The 22420-nt window shown below is 34.1% G+C and overlaps 3 protein-coding genes across 3 annotated transcripts; all 3 read right to left on the bottom strand.

Moving 5' to 3' along the window:
* Nucleotides 1-759: 759 nt before the first annotated feature.
* LOC112741388 (protein ENDOSPERM DEFECTIVE 1) lies at nt 760-4281 on the bottom strand. The gene is made up of 4 exons (XM_025790356.3): nt 2626-4281; nt 1944-2063; nt 1728-1844; nt 760-1309 (listed from the first exon to the last, which is right to left on the bottom strand). Exons 1-4 carry the CDS (start codon nt 3733-3735, stop codon nt 983-985), a joined length of 1674 nt encoding a protein of 557 aa, XP_025646141.1. The 5' UTR covers nt 3736-4281; the 3' UTR covers nt 760-982.
* Nucleotides 4282-5164: 883 nt separating this feature from the next.
* Nucleotides 5165-11477, bottom strand: LOC112741389 (sodium/hydrogen exchanger 6). The gene is made up of 21 exons (XM_025790357.3): nt 10994-11477; nt 10841-10900; nt 10689-10713; nt 10495-10580; nt 10273-10384; nt 9690-9752; nt 9542-9561; nt 9350-9444; nt 9081-9109; nt 8939-8970; nt 8793-8840; nt 8630-8690; nt 8457-8554; nt 8290-8365; nt 8168-8187; nt 7926-8023; nt 7681-7790; nt 6906-7007; nt 6401-6501; nt 6243-6322; nt 5165-5777 (listed from the first exon to the last, which is right to left on the bottom strand). Exons 1-21 carry the CDS (start codon nt 11233-11235, stop codon nt 5701-5703), a joined length of 1635 nt encoding a protein of 544 aa, XP_025646142.1. The 5' UTR covers nt 11236-11477; the 3' UTR covers nt 5165-5700.
* Nucleotides 11478-18879: 7402 nt separating this feature from the next.
* Nucleotides 18880-22075, bottom strand: LOC112741390 (ASI1-immunoprecipitated protein 1). The gene is made up of 3 exons (XM_025790358.3): nt 21563-22075; nt 20237-20680; nt 18880-19295 (listed from the first exon to the last, which is right to left on the bottom strand). The coding sequence occupies exons 2-3, from the start codon at nt 20678-20680 to the stop codon at nt 19143-19145; spliced, it is 597 nt and encodes a 198-aa protein (XP_025646143.1). The 5' UTR covers nt 21563-22075; the 3' UTR covers nt 18880-19142.
* Nucleotides 22076-22420: the final 345 nt, after the last annotated feature.

A 22420-nucleotide genomic window follows, 5' to 3' on the forward strand; every position in this document is an offset into this window, starting at 1 on the left:
AAGTAAAAACAACTAATAAACAATCGATTTGTAAATCACATAAATTTATATTATAATTAAATTCAAATTCCATCAATTTTTATGAATTTGGTTGGATTGAAATAATTTAGTGTGTTAAAAATATAAAAATTATTTTAAAAAATAAAATGATTTAGAGAAGAGATGTGGTAGTGGACTAGTGGTTCTGCAAGCCAACGGCAGAAAAGAAAAATTGAGCAATAAATGAAAAATAAAAATGTAAAGCAAATAATTATATTAATTTTAAATTAAATTAATTTCTATTTTACATACTTGATTTAAAACAAAATAATTTATTTTTAATTTAATTCATTCCATATCAAATCAAATTAACTCCTACATATTTTGTTTCAAACACACCCAAAATTCTATAAAAGCAAAATATCCAATTACTTTATGATAATATACAACCATTAATTTAATCGGTCTCTATTTTATTTTATTTAAGCTTATGAATCAAATAGATGGAATTAACTATTTAATCAAATATTGCTGTAATTGAATAAAAGAATTCATTCTCCCCTAATCAAGTGTCGAGAATTCAATCCTCACCTTAGTTACAGAAAAAATTTAAAATTTTAGATCGCTATCCCACTATTGAAAGTGTTTATAAACCAGGGAAAGATTAGTTTATATCCATTGAGTGAAAAAAATTTTTTTTATCATAATTAAACTATTATTAGTTAGAGCTAACATCTTTTTATTACTTTTAATTGTGGTGTTCATACAAACAGAATATCATTAGAAAATCCACTTTTTCTATAGATTTATTAGTTTAGCTAATGCAATCATACAAAGAATGAAATGAAATTACATAGACATATCAAATTACAACACTTGCTATATGATTCAGAGGAGAGACTCAAGCTTGGCTTATTTAACAATCATATCAAAAAATTTATCTCATCAAGTTCTTATGAACAAAGTTTCAACTATGATGATCATGAGCTATCTATATCTATACCTAACAAGGCTCATTGCCAGCACAAATTGCAACTGAACTATCAAATGCTTCTTGTTCTGTGATATTATTATTATTATGACAAGTTGAATATAGTTGGATTAATTGGCCCCTTAAGCTGCACTCCTCAACCTGTGACTTATATGTCTTTGACAATAAATCTCCACATTCTCCAATTACAGCTCTTTCTCCACTAACAACTCTAGCTAATTCTGAGATACAGACATCGGTTTGTTCTGCTTTTGGCATGAATCTTTGGATATTGAGAACAATTGTTTCCATCATCTTTGATGCTGAATTCAGGCTCTCCCCAACCTCCTTTACATCAACCTGTTTGGTAGAATACATTTTTCTTTAAACACAATAGAATAAACAAATAAAGCTTCATTTTGGTCATTTACTTTATAAGCATAGTTTATTTTAGTCCTTGACATTTCAGGATTTGCATTAGCATTTTTGGTTCTTATTTCAATCATTTTAGTTCCGCCATCACGGATCTCCTAAAATATTAAGACCATTAAGCTTGCCAAATGTGCTTTTCAAACTGCCATGTCATAAGGAATATGTTGAATCCGAAACATGCCATGCCACATGTCATTTAACATGACAACCCAGTCGATTTGAACCGACCAAGTGCAGTTTCAGAACCAAAACACTGATTTTTGAAATGTGAGTATTAAAATGAATCATGCTTACGAAGTCTTGACCAGAAAATTAGTAGATATGATAATAGGATTAAAGATCATACCCTAACATTCCCACCAAGTGGAAGTTGTACTGTGGCATTCAACAAAGCTTGAATTGCTTCAGAAATAGAGAGTGAATATTCTTCTTCCAAAGCAGACCACTCATCCAGATAGGGAATCTGCATTTATAAAATAAAACAGGCAAATTATTGATACAGACATTGCTTTGTGGACAACTTCAATGAAAAATAAGCATTCAAAATTATTAGTAGCCTTACTTGCGCATCAAGAATTGTTGAGAGAGTCTTTGATCTCCGCAAAAGCTCCAGTTCTACGCGTTTCCGGTTTACAGAATCCCGCATTTCTGATATTTTCATCGCCTGAGAATATAGTACTCTCTGCAAGGATTAATAAAACAACAAAAAGAACCAGAAGTGATTAAGTTGTACTGGATTGTCCAAAATTGTAACCTAAACAAAAAACAACCAAGAGAGCTCTCAATAGTTTAAGTTGTACTGGATTAATAAGACAACAAAAAGAACCAAAAGTGATTAAGTTGTACTTGATTGTCCAAAATTGTAACCTAAATAAAAAACAAAAAAGAGAGCTCTCAATAGTTTAGTAAAATAACAAACATTCAACAAAGGTAACATGTCACTTATCTGACAACCATATCGAACTTTTTCAGAGTATAATTTGAAATAAGCTAAATTACAATGTCAAATGAATGAAGTCAGAGTCAGTTTACCCTCAAAATTATACATCATTTGATCTAGAACTGTTATACACCGTGGACCAATCAAGTTTTATTTTACACTGGTGTGAGTTGTGATCAAGTTATATCTTCTTCCAAAGATTGTATTTATCAGAAGGTGCAAGGTTCTATCTATATATAAATTACAAAGATAAAATTACCAAGCTAGATGATTATGCATTTTCTTGCACTATATATAACCTTACCTCACTTTCTCTTTGCTGCACTTTCATGGCAGACACTGCTTTGGCATTGGCATATCTCCATTGCAGATAACGATTATACATCAGTCTCAAGGAATGCACATCTTCCTGATTACTAGACCCTTTCTTCCCTTTCCTTGTTTCTGCCACCGGTTTCGCGCTAGGGGGTACCGGAGGCAAACTCAGTCCTCCTGCCTTAACATGATTCAATTGATTTCCATACAGCTTGGACAGTGAAGGAGTTTGCTTCTCGCAACTAGACGGCCAAGTAATCGACCGATGGAAAGGCGAAGCATGTACTTTCGACTCGACATTACTACCACTATTGCTACTAATGCTACTACTCAAGACACTTCTACTGCCAATTTTTTCAGCCACTGACCTATTGGACACAGAAGGCAACATATCTACCTCAGAACACAACTCAGGAAGTGACTGAGTGCTGCAACTCACACCCGAATCGCTACGACAATCATCATCGGAGCACACCGAAGAAGCATCCCCGGACACCGAGTTGGTTTCCATCCTAGGCCAACCAGAACCGGCATTGCCCTTTAGTGACATTCCACTGGCCTGAAGCAGTTTCGCAGCGGCCGAGGTGTTACCCCTGTGCTGCGGCGTGAGCCTATACCTTGAAGGCACAACAACTGTGGGGGTATCAGGCCTAGAAGGGGTGGCACCGAAACCACCATTCCCAATTCCAACTCCAATTCTTCCAGAACATGACCTTGAAGGGTCTCTTCCCACTCCATTATTGTTATTCTCCTTGAAAAGCTTCACAGCCCTTTGTTTCCTCTGAGTAGTAGTAGTGTTCCCCAAATTCCCTTTACACTGAGAAGTTGAATTACACCCAATTGGGAACGGGGTTCCTGCATCTGAATTCTCAACAGGCCTGTGATTCTCATCAGCGGAATTCGAGGAATCAACTTCCGGTTGCTGGTGGTGGTGCCGCCGCCTCGGCGCGGTTGAAGAAACCGCCGGAGACATGAACCTAGAGCTAACCTCCCGGACCCTAGGCCGGCGGTGGTTAGAAGGGGTCGGCGGCGGTGGAGGAGGAGGAGGGGCAGATGCATCTGGAACGACAGTAGAAGCTTTGATTGTTGCGGAATCCATTGCAGAATTTGGGGCTCTACAAAACTACGTGGTTCTTGTGCTTAGATCAAGCAGAAACCCTAGAATGGGTGGTGTTCGGATTGGGGTAAATGGAAACAATAAAGATAGAGACTTCGAGGAAGAAGGAAGCCTGAGTGGATCGAAAGCAGAGGTTTTGAGTGAAAGAGAAAGCGAAAGACGATGATTATTGAAGTAGCCGTTGGTAAGGAGGGTTTACGTTGCAACGGTTCTGATTTGGGGATTTTTATATTCAAAAAAATTAAAAAAAAATGTATTAGTTTTTAATTTTAACACTTGTTTCTCGTTAACTGCATTTATTTATGTTGCTCAGAGGAGCCTTCTCCATTGCTTTGGATCCCTTAAACCAATATCCACCTTATTTGCTTCATTTATTTATTTTTTTAGTTTAATTTTGTTGCCGTAAAATATAAAGAGTTTTATGTAATTATCTAATTAAATTTACATATTTAGATTTTTTAAGTAATATTTTAAAATTACCAACGGGTTATAGCTCAAATGGCATAGTCTTCCCATATTTAATTAAGAGGTTGCGGGTTCGAGTCTTTTATCTTTGGTAAAAAAAATAATATTTTAAAATTTAATTATTTTTATTGATATAATATCTAGAGTTTAATTTTGATGCACTGACAATGTAAAGTGTTTTATTCAGTTGTGCAATTCATGCGGTTAATGTAAAAGATAATTATTTTTAGTGATGTGACATTACGTAATTAAATGCAGGTGTAAAACTACTCTATATTAATAGTGCATTAAAATTAAATTCTAATATCTGTCTAAAACTCTTTTGTACCAAAAATTATTAATTCAATTCAAACAAAACAAATTTTTCTAAATTTTGAAAATTGAAAGAGTAGTAGTTTACATTTTTTTGGGGAAAATCCATCTTTTATATTACATATTTATTTTATATGATCAACCTAAATAAACAAATAAATAGATATATGGATATTGCATTTTCTATATTCTTATTATATATCAATTTAATATCTCAATTTGTTACTTATTTTAAAATATATTTTAATTGTTTACATAATTATCAACTATTTATAATTTTCATTTTAAATCTATGCATAATCTCTTTGTTAAGAAATATAAACAATACTTGTTCGAATAAAATTATTATTATTAGTCTTCAATAAAGGCTAAAGCATAATTATTTTTCGGATAGAAAATCAATAATATGCAATTTGATAAGTACAAAGTTACTTCTAATTTGTCATAGTATAGTAGAATACAATAATATTTCTCTAATATGCATTTTTATATTTTAAATCAAACATAAATTTATTTCCTTACTGTGTTTTTATTTTAAAATGTCATCCTTTCCCATGGATATGCTCTTCCACACGTTTAGATACCAATATAACTTTTAATATTAAACAGTCCCGTTGTACTTTAAAGCACCAAATTCTAAATGCCGATTATAGAATTAATCATGAAGATAAGATACTGCATCCACTAACATGCAAATGTGCCAACTACTAGACCAATCTTCAATTTTCCTCTATACATATCGCTATTCATGCTTGGCATATAGTAACCTCATTGTGACAAATGAATTTGAATTATCTTTAACTATGAACTAGGATTATCAAACTCCTGAGAACTATATCAAATCAAAGTGATAAACCGGTAGAAACAGGAATAATCAATACATTTAAGAATACACGTGTGGTTAGATCCAGATTATAAACCTCCAACTTCATGGCAGAGGCATATATATATGTATGTATACTCATCAAACTTGCATGAAATAAATGCTGCAGAGATGATGGTCTTCCATCCCAATGAAACTTTGCCATGAGATTCTCAATGGTATATATCCGAATGCCATTTTGACTCTCTTTGTATTGTTGCCAATTTCCTACAAGCTGTCTATAAACTGCATCACTGAATTTTATGTACAGAAAAGGCTTCAAAAGTGTGCTATGTTGTTGGAATGAATCATGATGAATAAGGATTGTGACGGTTAAGTCCCGGTCGTCCCGGTCTTTCCGGTCTTGTTGAAGTCAACGGCTCATCTGTTCAGAACACGAACAACAAATCACGGTAATGTAACATCCAAACAGAATTAATCAATCAAAGCAACTTATTGGAAAAAAGTTTTCGTATAATATGCCTAAGATCATGAATGAAGAATGATACTAGAAACACAACAAATAATATTACAATGAGCCAATAAGAAGCTATATGTATTTTCTAAATCAAAGAAGCTGCAGGTTCAAAAAGCCTGAAGAGAAGAAGGCTTATACCAGTAAAGATTGTAGATATCCAATCCTACATCATGGTTGAAAGATGCCATATAAAATTCTCTTTTTAAAAAAGCAAATATTCAGGACCAATTAAGATTATTGGAATACAAGTTGGTTGGACACCTTACAAACCGGTTGTTTCCTTGGATGGTCAAATCAGACCAGACATCAATACTTGATGCCTACCTACTTTATCAATTCTTTGGCAATGCTAAATAAAAAACTCAAACTTACCTTCATCATCTTCATCTCCACTTTGACTTGTAAAGAATGGGGTCAGAAAGTTTTTATCTATTGCAGTAAATGATCCAGCACTGCAAGAAAGATGCAAAGAGAAATTAGTGGTTGCAACGTCAATGAGTCTATATGCAGTTTCACAGCTCAGATGATACCTCTTATGGAATTCTTTTAGCTTCATCTTGAATCTGCTTCCTGATGATGATTCTTCATCATAAGAAGGAGCAACATAACCATTGTTTTCCTCATAATTGTTCTTGTAAGAGAAAGGGTAGAAAATTAGTTGATAGAGAAAGAAATATATGAAATATTCATTAGCATATTGTGTTTTGTAAATCAAAACTGTTTCGCTAAAACTCTTAAGAAAAACTCATGACTGAAGATGGATTCACATAATTCAAAATCAAAACAGTCTCTAGATATGTTGTTGAAATGTTTATTCCAGCCACTTGTTAAGCAGGATAGTTACATAAAAAATTTGAGACATGTTTGGCACATAGAATTCTGTTTCAGTGAGGGGATTGTCAGGCTCTACTTCATAGGCTTGATAAAGTTAATTTTAGATGCAACTGAAAAACAGAACCGAAAGCTCAGTTGCATGTGTCAGCTTCTTTTTGCATCAAATAGCCTAAGTCTTAAATCATTTGTTGCAAAACTTACTGTGATGGTGCCCACTGTGGCCAAAGGGCTATCACCATGACTGTCACCAACCACTTCTAGAGCTTCCAGCATGGTACCGGTTGATCCCCCAATCAATAATACCTGATACAAACAAAATAAGTTACACATTTAAATTACTGTTAGTTATGGTGGAAAAAGAAAGACAAATAAGAAAAGAAAAAAGTGCGGAAAATGGATGGCCACTTGCTAATAGACTAAACAGGAGAAATAAATAATAAGATGAAACTTAGTTCTTTTGGTGTTTACCTTAAGTTTTCTAGTTAGAAAATTGGCACTTCTATATTCTCTTACAACTATAACTTCTATATTCTTCTACATTCTTTTACAACTTTCATGACTTCTATATTCTTTTACAGTTCTGCCAATCTATCTTACAAGAGATTCTTAAATGGCACTCTATCAAATTGAATCAGTAGATAAACAGATCAGTGTTTGCTTAAAATTGGATTCCGTTATTTCAGCACTCTTGATTTTCTCCCAAACAGCTCAAGGATGAGATAATTAAACAATCTCAATAACATTTTAAAATCTTAATAGGGGCAAGATACAAAATAAGATTGTAATATCTTTTTTAAAAAAAGAGGGGGGAAAAAGTTTAACTAGGAAATTATGTGTCTTGATGGGTTAATAAAAAAACCCCTCCAAAAATGTAAAACTCCTGAAAAAGGGTAAACCTCATAAACATCGTCTCTTTCCTTCTTCCTTCTAATTCAAAGTTGTGAACAGAAGAAAGGAAGAATATGAGCATGCCTACCGTCAAAACAACTATTGCTGTTGTTGCAGTAAAGATGGTCTGACCGTGTCCCTCTGGAAGATCATGAACTGATTGCAATGCAAGGGCAAAGGCCATTGCTCCTCGAAGTCCTGAAATGTTCATAAAGAACAAAACATAAGCATGGTAGCAAAGAATAAGCCAAAGCCAAGAAGTAATGTGTTTTATCAACAAATGATAATTTTCCAAAGCAAAACCCAATTGTTATGTGAGGCTTAATTTCTTACCACTATACCAAAGTGCTTTTTGGTGTTTTGGAGGTATCTTTCGATGAGAAGGTCTGACCAAGTTGACCAGATAAGCACAAGAGAAGACATTTGCCGCCCTGCGCAAAGTGAAGAAATTTTACGACTTAAAAGAGGAAAGTGAAAGGAAAAACCTGAAAGTGCATGCATCTGTTTATATCATAGCCTGAAAGAACATATGCCACCATATTCAAATACTTTAAATGATAGCAATCAGCAAATACCTTGCAATTCCAATGAATATCTGAAGTGGTCATCATAAGAGTTAAGGAAAGAGTACCACGAACAACAGACAATTCTAATAAAAATCACACCAGTTCAAATTTATGGGCCAAATAAAGGATACAATGGAGAAGAATATAAATCCAACATGTGACCAGCTATGTTGCTCCATAGCAATATCAAAGCCCATGTATATAAATCTGTAGACATAACAAAAAAGGTATTCATGCATTATTTAGAGAAAATGTTTAAATACAAGACAGCAACTGCTGTAAATGAAATTCTCCTTACACAAAGGTCTCTGCTAGTGAAGATATCAACTCGAAAAAAGCAGAGACAAATCTTTGAGAACTTTGTGACAAATTTGGATATGAATAGTGCTTCATGACCTAAGAGAAAACAAAAATGTAGTCATAACAATATTTCAACACATGACAAAAAGGAGAAATATGAAAATTACTTACTATTCCTGTAAACAGTATTGATACGATACCGGACAAACCAAGGCCTTCTGCAAGCATGTATCTGAAACAGATAACAGTTTACACTGATTTGCACTGAGAATCGAAAATTTACAACAATTCCATGAAAATATTTATGAAGACATAGTCCAGGGAGGTTACTTACGAGAAATATGGAAATAGAACAAAAAGACAACTCTCCAAGTTCTGAAGGCTGTATAGAATGGAAAATTTCCTTATCAGCATTCTCCAGGCATGATGTAAATAGTCGTATTATCAAAGAAAAGTATACTCTAAATTATATATACTCACTTGTCAATATCCAATCCTGCATACTTAAAAAGGTACTCATGGTTAAGGTTCACAATAAAGTTTGAACATTTTTAAAAAAAATTAAACCCCTTATTATTTATACTACGAATACACAGGGCAAGAATGAACTTAAAAAGGATATTAAAGCAGATATGAATCCCACTCCAACACCTGCAATTCACCAAAAAGTAAAAAATCAAACCAGGAATATCGGAAAGTAGTAAGGTCACTTGCTCTCCTTGACTTGCGGCAACATGAATTTGGTGAAGACACAATAGGCAAGTCAAAATCTACAAATCTTATGATGACATAACAAATGATGAATAGCAAAGGTTCTGTCCAAAAAACCTTCAAAACTGAACTGATTTAACAAGCTTAATGCCTGAACAAAATATTGGATAGATGACTAACCTGCAGACATTGAACCAACAAAAGTCTCCAAAAATCTAACAACCACCATTAATAAATTCTGTCCAGATGGATGAGTCTTAACCAATGACATCGTCCTGCAAAGGAAGTGCTTGAGTTATAAGTTAACTTCCATGATACTTCGGCTATTTTGGATAAGCATGATGATATGATCTATTTCAGAAATTAAGGTACCTGTACAAAGAAATTGCCATCTGCCAATAGTACGGAAGTCGGACAAGAGGAATAACAAATATAAAAAGGAAAGAAGGAATAGATCAGCCAGTATGCACCATTTATCTTTAAACCAGATATGCAAAGAGAAGAAGCAACGGAAACTTACTGCATCATTCAAAACAGATTCTCCAAAAACCAAAGCATATAGATTGACATCTGTGCCAAGCTCCTGCAAATGACAGCAAGCAAATCAAACACAATGATTTAGGAATGAAGTTTATCAGATGGCATGTTACACTTACTATTTTACATATAATACTCAGACCTACCATGAGTGAATGACAATAAAGGACAAAATAGTTTGGAGAGATAGTCAAACCCTAAACCTTCAATCTGATTCATAATTTGCCCATTTGGTCATTGTCATTCATGATTAGCTTAGTTGAAAACATAACATATCAGGGTTTTTAAAACTTGGATTTCTCAATTGAAGCTTCATATTTCTTTTTCATGATATATTAATTAGTAACAAGATAAAACTATGCTCTGCACTGATATCTTCTTCACCATCACGACAAATGCCATTATCATTAAGTAAAAAATGTAGCAGCTGAAAGTTGAGCAAGCAGGAGTAGAAAAAAGCCATGAGTCCTAAACACTGACCCTCAATGGCCTTTTGTATCGGTCATGCAAATTGGAAATGGAATAATTAACAAAAAAAAGCAGAAAAATTCAAAGCAATAGATCACCTGAAATATTGATAAAACAGTAACGGGATCAGTTGCCGATATAAGAGCCCCAAACATGAGGCACTCGACAAAAGGCAATCTATACATGAGGAAGACCAGCCCACCAAGATAACTGCACCCAGGCAGAGAAGAAAACATGATTACATAAACATTGAAAAAATCTTAAAAATCCAAATAAACCAGTCAAAATTCTAGCTATGAGGAGAAAGATGAAAAACTCACACTAAAACACCGGTCACTATTGAGGCTATAAATGTGCCAAATATTGCAAAAGTCACAATTGCTCCAAAATTAGAGAAAAAAGGTTTCTGCAAAATCCCACATTACCACCATCACCAAATCAGAAATATTCTCCAAACAACAAACTAGAACTCATTTAACACATTTAACAAACTATGAACTATAAAGGTTCTTACAGGTGCAAGACTGAAGCCAGACTGAGTAAAGTAAAGAGTCAAGGAAACATAGTATAGAGTATCAAAATCTAAATTAAATTGAATTAAACAGAATAATAATAATAATAATAACAATGGAAAGAAAAGATTGTGATCAATGATGACAAGGATATAATATGATAGGAGGTAACAAGAAGAGGAAGAAAAACTCTTCGTGAAAATTGAACCACGCCCTGCACAACAATGAAAAGCCCCAAATTTGAGAGTCTCAGTGAAATAAAACTAAGAGGAGAAAAAAGAGAAAGTGACTGAAGAAGAAGAAGAACCTGATACTATTTTCGGTGTCAGAGATGTTAGCGAGAACACCAACGATTAAGCCAATGAGAAGAGAGGCACTGGCTTCGGGTATGACGTAAATCTTCTTGCGGCGGAGGACGTGGCCGAGGACGAAGGAGAGGACGAGCATCATGATCTGAAGCAGGATTCCGACGCCGGCGGCCTGCTGTTCCTTGCCGGGGGTTTTGCTGCCGTGAGCGTCGGCCGGAGATATATCGTCCTCCATCCCCATTACAAGTTCCTCCAATCGATTCGATTCCGATTCGATTGGGAATGAACGGATTCTGTGCGAGTGGCTTTGTTCCTTTTTGGTTGTGTGTTGTTGTTTGGTGTGATCAGTGATGGCGGTGCTGATTCTTCGCAATAATCGGTTCGGTTGTTGTGATTTTCAAACGAATTCTTTGATTTCTTCTTTCTCTTTTATTTCTCTTTCTCCTCTCTTCTTCTCCACTCTCTCCTCACGCCTTGGACTATGCTTAAACACTAATGCATTATTTTATTTTATTCAATTTTTAAAATCACCACATGAGCAAACACAAGAATTTAATTTAGATGTACGCTATAAGGTGGAGCAGTCGATTTAAGTGAAGTTGATATCTGATAACTCTTAGATGATTTAATTGATTTGACTAAATTTTCATTCAATGATTCTTAAATATTAACTTTATGTGAAGTCGAGTGCACATGAGTTTTCACTATCCTATATATTTATTTATTTTTTATATTAATTTTGTGAATAATTAATAAAAAAATAAATATAATTAAAAAATTATATAAAATAAATACATTAAAATTAAATTTCAAAATCTAACATGGTTAATAATTCATCTTTTTATATATTAACTAATAATAATAATAAATTTGAGATTAGTCAAAAACTCAAAATAATAAGAAGATATAAATATTAATATTGTTACGATAAGAACAACAATGAATGATCATGGGTGGCTAACATTTTTCATACTGAAGTTCATTATTACCAAAGCCTTTGTATTTAATAACAGTGGAATAAGGTGACTTCTTTACTTGTATAAATAGAGGCTAAACCTCAGTAGGTAATACGACACAAGCAAGTAATAATAAAATCACTTCTCTCTTTATGTTGCAATCAAATACTCTTCTCTTTATATTTCTACTACAATTCTTTCTCTTCTTTTATTTTATTAGTATTCTAAATTCTCTTTTCTATTACTCTTTACATATAATATTAATCATCTTTATTATATTGAGATAGTAACAATAAACATATGCAATTCTCTCTCTCTTTATTTTTAATACTTCTTTCTATCTTTGTATATATATACACATTACAACATATAATATTATTATATATATATAAATTATTATTGAGCTAATTATTTTAATACTAGAGTCTTCTATTTATACATCTTTACATATATATATATATATATATATATATATATATATATATATCTTTTATTTCACAACACGTTATCAGCACGAGACTCTGATCAAATTTTTAGGAAGACTCAGGTAACAAATTTTCATTATGTCGAAGCTCTCTCATCTTGAATTCAATGCTCTTGATATATCTGGAAACAATTATTTATTATGGATACTAGATGCTGAAATCCATCTTGATTCAATGGATCTTAGAGATACCATTAAGGTTGAAAATAATGCATCCCAGAAGGATAAAGCTAAAACCATGATTTTTCTCCGTCGTCATCTTGACGAAGGATTGAAAAATGAATATCTTACATTAAAAGATCCTGCAGATCTTTGGAAAGACCTTGAAGAAAGGTATAATCATCAGAAAACAGTGATACTTCCTCAGGCCCGATATGAATGGACGCATTTGCGTTTACAAGATTTTAAATCTATAAATGAATATAATTCTGCAATGTTTTGAATCACCTCACGAATGAAATTGTGTGGAGAAAAAATAACTGATCATGATATGTTGGAGAAAACTTTCTCAACCTTCCATGCCTCGAATGTGCTCCTGCAGCAGCAGTATCGAGAGAAAGGGTTTAAGAAATATTCTGAGTTAATTTCTTGCCTTCTTGTTGCCGAACGCAACAATGAGTTGTTATTGAAAAATCATGAAGCGCGCCCAGCTGGCGCCGCCCCATTTCCTGAAGTAAATGCGGCAAATCGTTACCCCAGAAGAGGTAAATGGCAAGCTTTTAATAACAAGAAAATTTATGGAAGGAAAAAGAATTGTGTTCAAAAGAGAGGATCTCACCAGAAGTGGGACAAAGAAAGGAATATCGGGCAGAATAAATCAACCGAGGAGAAGTGTTTCCGCTGTGGTGGAAAGGGCCATTGGTCACGTACCTGTCGTACCCCAAGGCACCTAGTCGATCTTTACCAGGCATCTTTGAAAAAGAACGACAAAGGAAAGGAAACAAATTTTGTTTCAAATGATGCTGAGAACTCCACCACTCATTATGATGTATCTGATTTCTTTTAGGACCCTGAAGGAAATATTGGTCATTTGATCAATGATGGAATAGTTTAATATGTGGGATTGTGAAGTATATATGTAAATAAATAATGTAAAGAACTTATTGTTAAGTTTTATTTTCTATGTATTTAAGTTTCAAATGTGATGTACATAAACAATGAAATATTAATATGAATTTTAAAATTATTAAATGTGTCAAATTTTAAAATAAAATTTTAGTATATGACATTATTTTATGTACAGTGTTTCTTAGAAAAATAATTCTAATCAAGTATTCAATTTAACTGTGCATACTACTCATTTTATTATTATTTGTTTTTGAAGAATGGCAAGGATATGTAATGAAGATGTATGCCTTACGGATAGTGCAAGTTCGCACACTATTCTCAAAAGTGATATATATTTTACCCATCTTGTTCCAAAAGAGGAATATGTTAACACTATTATTGGCTCAGGCAATGTGATAGAAGGCTCCGGAAGAGCTATAATTTTGTTTCCTGGAGGAACAAAATTTATAATAAATAATACACTATTATCTACCAAGTCTCTGAGGAACTTGTTGAGTTTCAAAGATATTCGCCGAAATGGATATCATGTTGAGATGATGAATGAAGGAAATCATGAGTATTTATATATCACAACTCATGATTTAAATAAGAAAGTTATATTAGAAAAATTACCCTCACTTTCATCTGGGTTGTATTATACCAAGATTAGTGCAATTGAATCACATGCCACTGTAAGCCAGAAGTTTATTAGCCCAAATGAATTCATAACTTGGCACGACCGATTGGGTCATCCGGGAACAACCATGATGAGAAGAATTATTGAAAATTCTCATGGACATTCACTAAAGAATCAGAAGATTCTTAAAACTAGTGAATTTTGTTGTGCTGCATGTTTTCAAGGAAAGTTAATTTTAAGGCCATCACCAGTAAAGATTGGATTTGAGTCTCCTGAATTCCTGGAAAGGATTCAAGGTGATATATGTGGACCTATTCATCCACCATGTGGATCTTTTAGATATTTTATGGTCCTAATAGACGCATCTTCGAGATGGTCACATGTGTGCTTATTATCTTCTCGCAACCTGGCATTTGCGAGATTATTGGCTCAAATTATTCGATTAAAAGCACAATTTCCAGAAAATCCAATCAAAGCAATTCGTCTTGATAATGCTGGTGAATTTACTTCCCAAGCTTTTGATGCTTATTGTATGGCTAATGGAATAAGTGTTGAACATCCAGTAGCTTATGTTCACACGCAAAATGGGTTAGCAGAATCACTTATTAAGCACCTCCAATTAATTGCTAGACTCTTCCTTATGAGAACAAATCTCCCAACCTCGGTTTGGGGGCATGCTATTTTACATGCCGCAACACTTATTCGTTTGAGGCCAACGAGTTATCATCAATTCTCTCCTATGCAATTAGCTTTTGGCCAGCAGTCAAATGTTTCCCATTTAAGAATATTTGGGTGTGCGATATATGTTCCTATTGCACCACCTAATCGCACCAAAATGGGACCCCAAAGAAAATTAGGAATATATGTTGGATATGATTCTCCCTCTATAGTGAGGTATCTTGAGATACAAACTGGAGATGTATTTAAAGCCCAGTTTGCGGATTGCCATTTTGATGAATCAAAATTTTCAACATTAGGAGGAGAGAATAAGCTTCCTGAAAAGGAGCTTAACTGAAATGCATCATCATTGATGCATTTAGATCCTCGATCAGGGCAATGTGAACTGGAAGTTCAAAAGATTATACATTTGCAAAGAATAGCAAATGAATTGCCTGATGCATTTTCCGATACAAAGAGGATAACCAAATCTTACATACCAGCGGAAAATGCCTCAATTCGAATTGACGTCCCAGTAGGACAAGTAGCCACTGAAGCAAATTCACGCCAGAAGCGTGGCAGGGCGGAAAATGCCCCAATTCGAATTGATTTTCCAATAGGGCAAATAGCCACGGAAGCAAATACACGCCAGAAGCGTGGCAGGCCTGTCGGTTCCAAAGACAAAAATCCTCGAAAGAGAAAAGAGGTAAATAATATTCCTGTTAAAAAAGACATAGTAAAGACACCTGCAGTTGTCCAAAATTCTGATATAACGCCAGAAGACGTTCAGGTACCTGAAAATTGTGAAAATGACGAGATCTCGATAAATTATGTCTTTACAGGAGAGAAATGGGACCGAAATAAGATAATTGTCAATGAAATATTTGCATATAATGTGGCATTAAATATCATGCATGAAAGTAAGGATATTGAGTTAAGATCAGTTGAAGAATGTCGACAAAGAAATGATTGGCCAAAATAGGAAGCAGCCATGAAGGCTGAATTAGACTCACTTGCAAAACGTGAAGTCTTTGGACCTGTAGTCCGTACACCTGAAGATGTAAAACCTGTTGGATATAAGTGGGTATTTGTGAGAAAACGAAATGAGAAAAATGAAGTTGTGCGCTATAAAGCCCGACTTGTGGCACAAGGTTTTTCACAAAGGTCCGGTATAGATTATGAAGAAACGTATTCCCCTGTAGTGGATGCGATAACATTGCGTTATTTGGTCAGTTTATCTGCATATCATAAACTGCATATGCATTTAATGGATGTGGTAACAACCTACTTATACGGCTCATTAGATCGAGATATCTATATGAAAGTCCCTGAAGGACTAAAGATATCTAAACCATCCAATGAATATTCGCAAGGGTTATACTCAGTCAAATTGCAAAGATCTTTATATGGTCTAAAGCAATCTGGACGAATGTGGTATAATCGTCTTACTGAGTATCTGGCCAAAAACGGATTCAAGAATGATGATATCTGTCCATGTGTTTTTATAAAGAAATCTGCACCTGGATTCGTTATAATTGCTGTGTACGTTGATGATTTAAATATCATGGGGACTCCTGAAGAGATTCCAACAATTATAAAAACTCTAAAAGAAGAGTTTGAGATGAAAGATCTTGGAAAGACTAAGTTTTGTCTCGACCTGCAGATCGAGCATATAAAAGGTGGGATCTTTATTCATCAAACAACATACACAGAAAAGATCTTGAAAAGATTTTATATGGATAAGTCACATCCATTAAGTATCCCAATGATCGTAAGATCTTTGAATGTGAAAAAGGATCCATTCCGTCCTAAAGAAGAAAATGAAGATATCCTTGGTCCTGAAGTACCATATCTTAGTGCCATTGGAGCGCTAATGTATCTTGCTAATAATACGCGACCTGACATATCATTCGCGGTGAATTTACTAGCAAGGTATAGTTCCTCTCCAACCAGAAGACATTGGAGTGGAATCAAACAAATTTTTCGATATCTTCATGGAACGGTTGATATAGGATTATTTTATCCCTATGGATCCAAGTCACAACTAGTTGGCTATGCAGATGCTGGATACTTGTCTGATCCACATAAAGGGAGATCTCAAACAGGATATCTGTTTACATATGGTGGAACAGCTATATCATGGAGGTCCACGAAACAGACGATAGCAGCAACCTCCTCTAATCATGCTGAAATATTGGCGATTCATGAAGCTAGTCGCGAGTGTTTTTGGCTGAGAAGTCTAATTCAATATATTCTGTCATCATGTGGACTAATTGATCATAAGATAGCTCCAACTGTCCTGTTTGAAGATAATACAGCATACATTGATCAACTTAAGGGTGGGTACATCAAGGGTGATAGAACAAAGCATATTTCTCCCAAATTCTTCTTCACTCATGATCTTCAAAATCAAGGGACAATTGATGTTCAACAAATCCGCTCAAGTGACAATCTAGCAGATTTATTTACAAAGTCACTCCCAAAATCCTCCTTTGAAAGATTAGTACATGAGATTGGGATGCGCCGATTTCGAGACATTAAATGATGTCGGCAAGAGGGGGAGACTGTACTCTTTTTCCCTTGGTCAGGTTTTTTCCCATTGGGTTTTTCTTGACAAGGTTTTTAATGAGGCAGTCCCCATCACAAAGGATATTGTACTCTTTTTCTTTCACTAAAGTTTTTCCCATTGGGTTTTCTTTAGTAAGGTTTTAACGAGGCATAATTCTAAATGGTCATTCAAGGGGGAGTGTTACGATAAGAACAACAATGAATGACCATGGGTGGCTAACATTTTCCATACTGAAGTTCATTATTACCAAAGCCTTTGTATTTAATAACAGTGGAATAAGGTGGCCTCTTTACTTGTATAAATAGAGGCTAAACCTCAGTAGGTGATACCACACAAGCAAGTAATAATAAAATCACTTCTCTCTTTATGTTGCAATCAAATACTCTTCTCTTTATATTTCTACTACAATTCTTTCTCTTCTTTTATTTTATTAGTATTCTAAATTCTCTTTTCTATTACTCTTTACATATAATATTAATAGCAATATTAATCATCTTTATTATATTGAGATAGTAACAATAAACATATGCAATTCTCTCTCTTTTTATTTTTAATACTTCTTTCTATCTTTGTATATATATACACATTATAATATATAATATTATTATATATATATAAATTATCATTGAGCTAATTATTTTAATACTAGAGTCTTCTATTTATACATCTTTACATATATATATATATATCTTTTATTTCACAACAAATATGGCACGACAAATTATATACACACTAACCAAACATTTTTTCAAATCAATTGCCTGCATAGTGAAATTTTCTTTCGTAATCTGATTCGATGACTTGATCCATCAAACTTTAAACTCATTCTATTAATTTTTCTGTTTACTTTTTACATGATCTCACGTTGAGTCCCCAGCACTTGAGATCATCTACGAACAGTTTAGTAACAACTAACAACAACATAAAGAAAAAGTCTAAGTTTGACTTACGTTCAAGTCATTTTCCTAATCCTTCATACACCAATAGTTGTTATTGTTTGTTTGTTTTCTTAAGCAAAATTATTGTTCACTAGAAGAGTAATCGTGGCATCGCGCAATACTATTTTAAATAAGAAAATTAGCCATATCTCTTGCGTTTAGATCCGGAAATATTTTTTAATTTAGTAGTGATTAATTAATATGTTTGAACGAGAAGAATCTCTCTTTGCATTTTAAGAAAAAGAAAGTCCCAAGTTTTAAATTTGGAGTTATAGTTCTTAATATCTCAAACCAAGTAACTGTATGTGTATGTTTAGAGATGATTAAGCCACAAAGAAAATGGAATGAGTTGGCATTGAATGAACAAATCTATTTTTTTTTTCATTGATAACTATTTCTAAAATATTTAGACAAAATCCCAGACTAGATATTATTATTCAAAGTAGTATAATAAATTCTCTAAAATATAGTAATTTTATTGGACCATCCTTTTCTCTAAAAGACAAGAAGGCAATAACTTGATATTGAAGCAAAATGCATATGCCTAATGTATGAAGAAAAGAAATGGATGAGCATATATATATATATATATTTCCATTTTTGTCTTTTTATCTGTGTAGATATTTTTGATATATCAAAAGTGCAAAGGGTTGAACAGTAAAACACTATGTTCTACTTTAACCCGTCTAATTTGAAAGTTCACAAGATAATTTTCTATCAAAATGTAATTTGGACCACAATCAAAATGTAAAACTAAAAAAGCATCTTAAGGAAGCATCATATTTACAAATTGTTTTCTTTGGTAGAATTAGCAGCATTGAAGCCTGTACATGAAATGTTAAACCCAACAGAAGAAGCCTTCATTCATCTGCACCACGGAGATTATACCTTTCTTTCAGACGCTTGGCAGTTCCATCAGATACAACGCTGTCAAGTAATTTATACTTTTTGTAATGCATTTCAAGTGTTTCTCCCTGTTGCTGGGCAAGGTTTTCTTCAAGTAGTAGTTGCAGCTAAAAGAAAAGAACACAAAATGCATATAAAATCACAATAGAATAACCTAAATACCACAAAATCTCATACTGATTATGAATTAACAAGCCACATATTTTGAACATCATTATGACATCACAAAAAGGGGGCAGCATTTTCATAGAGCAAGTGGTCTTCGGATACAAAAACCATTTCATAGTGTAGACACACAATTCCCATAAATCCATTGCATATAATAGAAAGATATGAACAGTAAATAGAAGGGATCAACAGAAAATAAAAGCCAAGAACAAGGGGGATCATAATGCTTGTGATGCAGTTGAGAAAAAAATAAAAGAATAAAACCCAAAATAGCCCCTGACAATTACTTCAAAAGACAACGAGCCCCTTAACAAAAAAAAACCCAATCCGACCCCTGACAATTGTCTCAAAAGGACAACGAGGCCCCTGTGCAAAAAAAAAAAAATCAATGTTGTTTTTTTTTGCACAGGGGCTAATCAATCCCAAAAAAAAAAGAGAAAGTCTAGGGAGCCAATGGCCTAAGCGTACAATGTGTACAATGAAGATTTAGAAAGTATTAGAGATATCATTATTAGTGTTACGTTATCCTGTCAGGTTACGCTTTTGGGATGAGTGGTTTCAGAACATGGTATAAGAGTTCTAGATGCGGAAGGTCAAGAGTTCGAATCTTGGTGAACCCAAAATTAATTTTTTATAACATGAGATGTTTATTATCCCTGGTATCCGGATGGTTATCCTTGGTATCCGGATGGTTATTCTGCATAGTATAAGTGATGTTCATTTAATTCATAAACCAAAGATTTAGCCCATTGTACATATTGTACACTTAGGCCATTGGTTACCTAGCACTACTCAAAAAAAAATTTCAGGGGCCGAATTTGGTGTTTTTTTTCTTGGAAGGGGTGGAGTATTCACTCAAAATAAAAACGTGTGAACTTACGTTGTGTGCATATTCATGTTCTGCAGCATGTTGGCGCGTAAGATGCTTCAATTCCTTTGCCACCTCAAAATCCGCATCATTTGGATCCAACCAGCGAAACCTTATCCTTCTTTCAGGAATTTGAGGCCGATCATCAAACATTTCCGCCTCAGCAGGATGAGCCCTTACCGGCCGTGGCGTCCCGCACATCATGAACGGGTACTGCCCTATCATGGTGATAACCTCCTTGACCTTCTTGGAGGAATCCAACTCTACTAATGCACACTCCGGCAGATTTCTTGGTCCAAGGTAGTTGGGAATGAACTTGACACTTTTTACCGTTGCAAACTGCTCAATAGCACTTCTCAAGACAGATTCAGAGACTTGGGGTGAAAGGTTGTCAAAGAACACTGTTCTAGTCACTTTCTCCTGAAATGAAGCATACTTCTCTGCTGCTGATGCCATCTGTTGATGTGAATGACAACAAAATTTAAAAGTTGATAGTTAAATTTCTGAGTCCTTACCATTAAACAAATGATGAATCTATACATAATGTATTTGATCAAATTGAAACTTTAGTACTAAAAGATTCAAGTACTAGATATAACTGAAACTTGAGCGTAGAAAGGGAAAAATATACGAGATCACATCAAAGTAGAAATGGGAAAATTAATCTATCAGGATAGATATTTACACATTTGCAGAATATGGAGTGAACAAAAGACAACAGCATTTCTTGATATTAATTTCCTAAAAATACTAAGCAAATTCTAGTTTTGCTATGTAAGTTGAAATCATCAGAAAATCAGCAGCATCAACGATTGTCAATGAGAACTTGTCCAAATTATGGAGAACACTACCATGCTCTTAAGAGAAACAAAAGTTAACCATGAAAAACAAGGGAATGAACCGGTTACATAAACGCTAGGAAAAGATTGTCAATGACAAATTGTTCAAATTACGGAATAATAATAACATAGCACCCAACGAAGACCTATCAATGCAGAAAGTCTGAAACATTTATCATCACAATCGCTTCAAGGAGGACTTTGCACATAACATTACCTACACATTTAGCAACCGATTTGTGCGATGCTAAAAAAACCTTCGATTATCTTTAATTACATAAATCTTGAAGCTCAAGTGGCAACATTATTACTCAAACAACAATGCAAGAGATGCAGATTCGAGTGTATCATGGTCCAAAAAGTACAAACTATGGCTGGAAAACCCTAAATTCAAGTAGACTGAGAATTGGGAAGGACAGCGGCGGTTCAAACTTCAACGCACAAACACATAACGAAACAAAGATGAAGAGATTGGAAGACTTGTAAAAGAGGTAGCTACCTGAGATGAAAATGCTTCAATTACGGTTCTTCTTGCGTTCTTCTCCGTGATGCACGAGAGAGTCACTCTCTTCTTCTTCCCTGCGTTCGTTCAAAACTGCGTTTTGAGTTGTTAATTTGGACTGTTGGCAAAGTATTTGATGGAGTTGTCCACAATAACTCCATTTGATGGAGCTGCACAAAATATTTAAAGAATTGCCCCAATTTATTTTACTGTATTTAAAATGAGTAGCAACAATATTTTTGGGAACCACAGATTGCCTCTGTCGCGTCCTCCACCGATGGAACCACACTGTCGCCATTGCCTTTGCCAACTTCTTCAACCACCCTCCTCTATTGCCAACACCCTGCATTTCTTGAACCTCTGGTAACATTCTCAATGGTCCTTTTTTTTTTGTGGGGAATCTATTTTCAAAACTTGAAAGTGTTGGATTTGGGCGATATAACTCCATAGCAGAGGAGCTTCTTTTTCAGACTGGTTGTCAGATAATGTGGACCATCTTCTTTTGTGGTTAAAAATTAATTTTAAAAAAATTTGTTGCTTATTAATAAATGAGAAATGTTAGGGGACAGTAAAATTTGTGATGTTTAGCCATTATCAATATTTTTAATGGTGTAAAATATTATCTAATGGTGTAGGATTAATTATTTTTTTTTATGGTTAAGTGAGAGCTAAATTTCAACAAAAGTGCTGACCCTGAACTTTCTCTTAATAAATACAGCAAAATAAATTGAGACAATTTTATAATTATTTTCTCCAGTTCCATCAGATGGAATTGTCATAACCAGCTCCATCAAATACTTTGCCTGGACTGTTAAGTGCATTGTAAAATTCTCTAATTTTTTTTATTTTACCAAC

Source organism: Arachis hypogaea, chromosome 14, assembly GCF_003086295.3.
Source record: "Arachis hypogaea cultivar Tifrunner chromosome 14, arahy.Tifrunner.gnm2.J5K5, whole genome shotgun sequence".
NCBI classification, from domain to species: domain Eukaryota; kingdom Viridiplantae; phylum Streptophyta; class Magnoliopsida; order Fabales; family Fabaceae; genus Arachis; species Arachis hypogaea.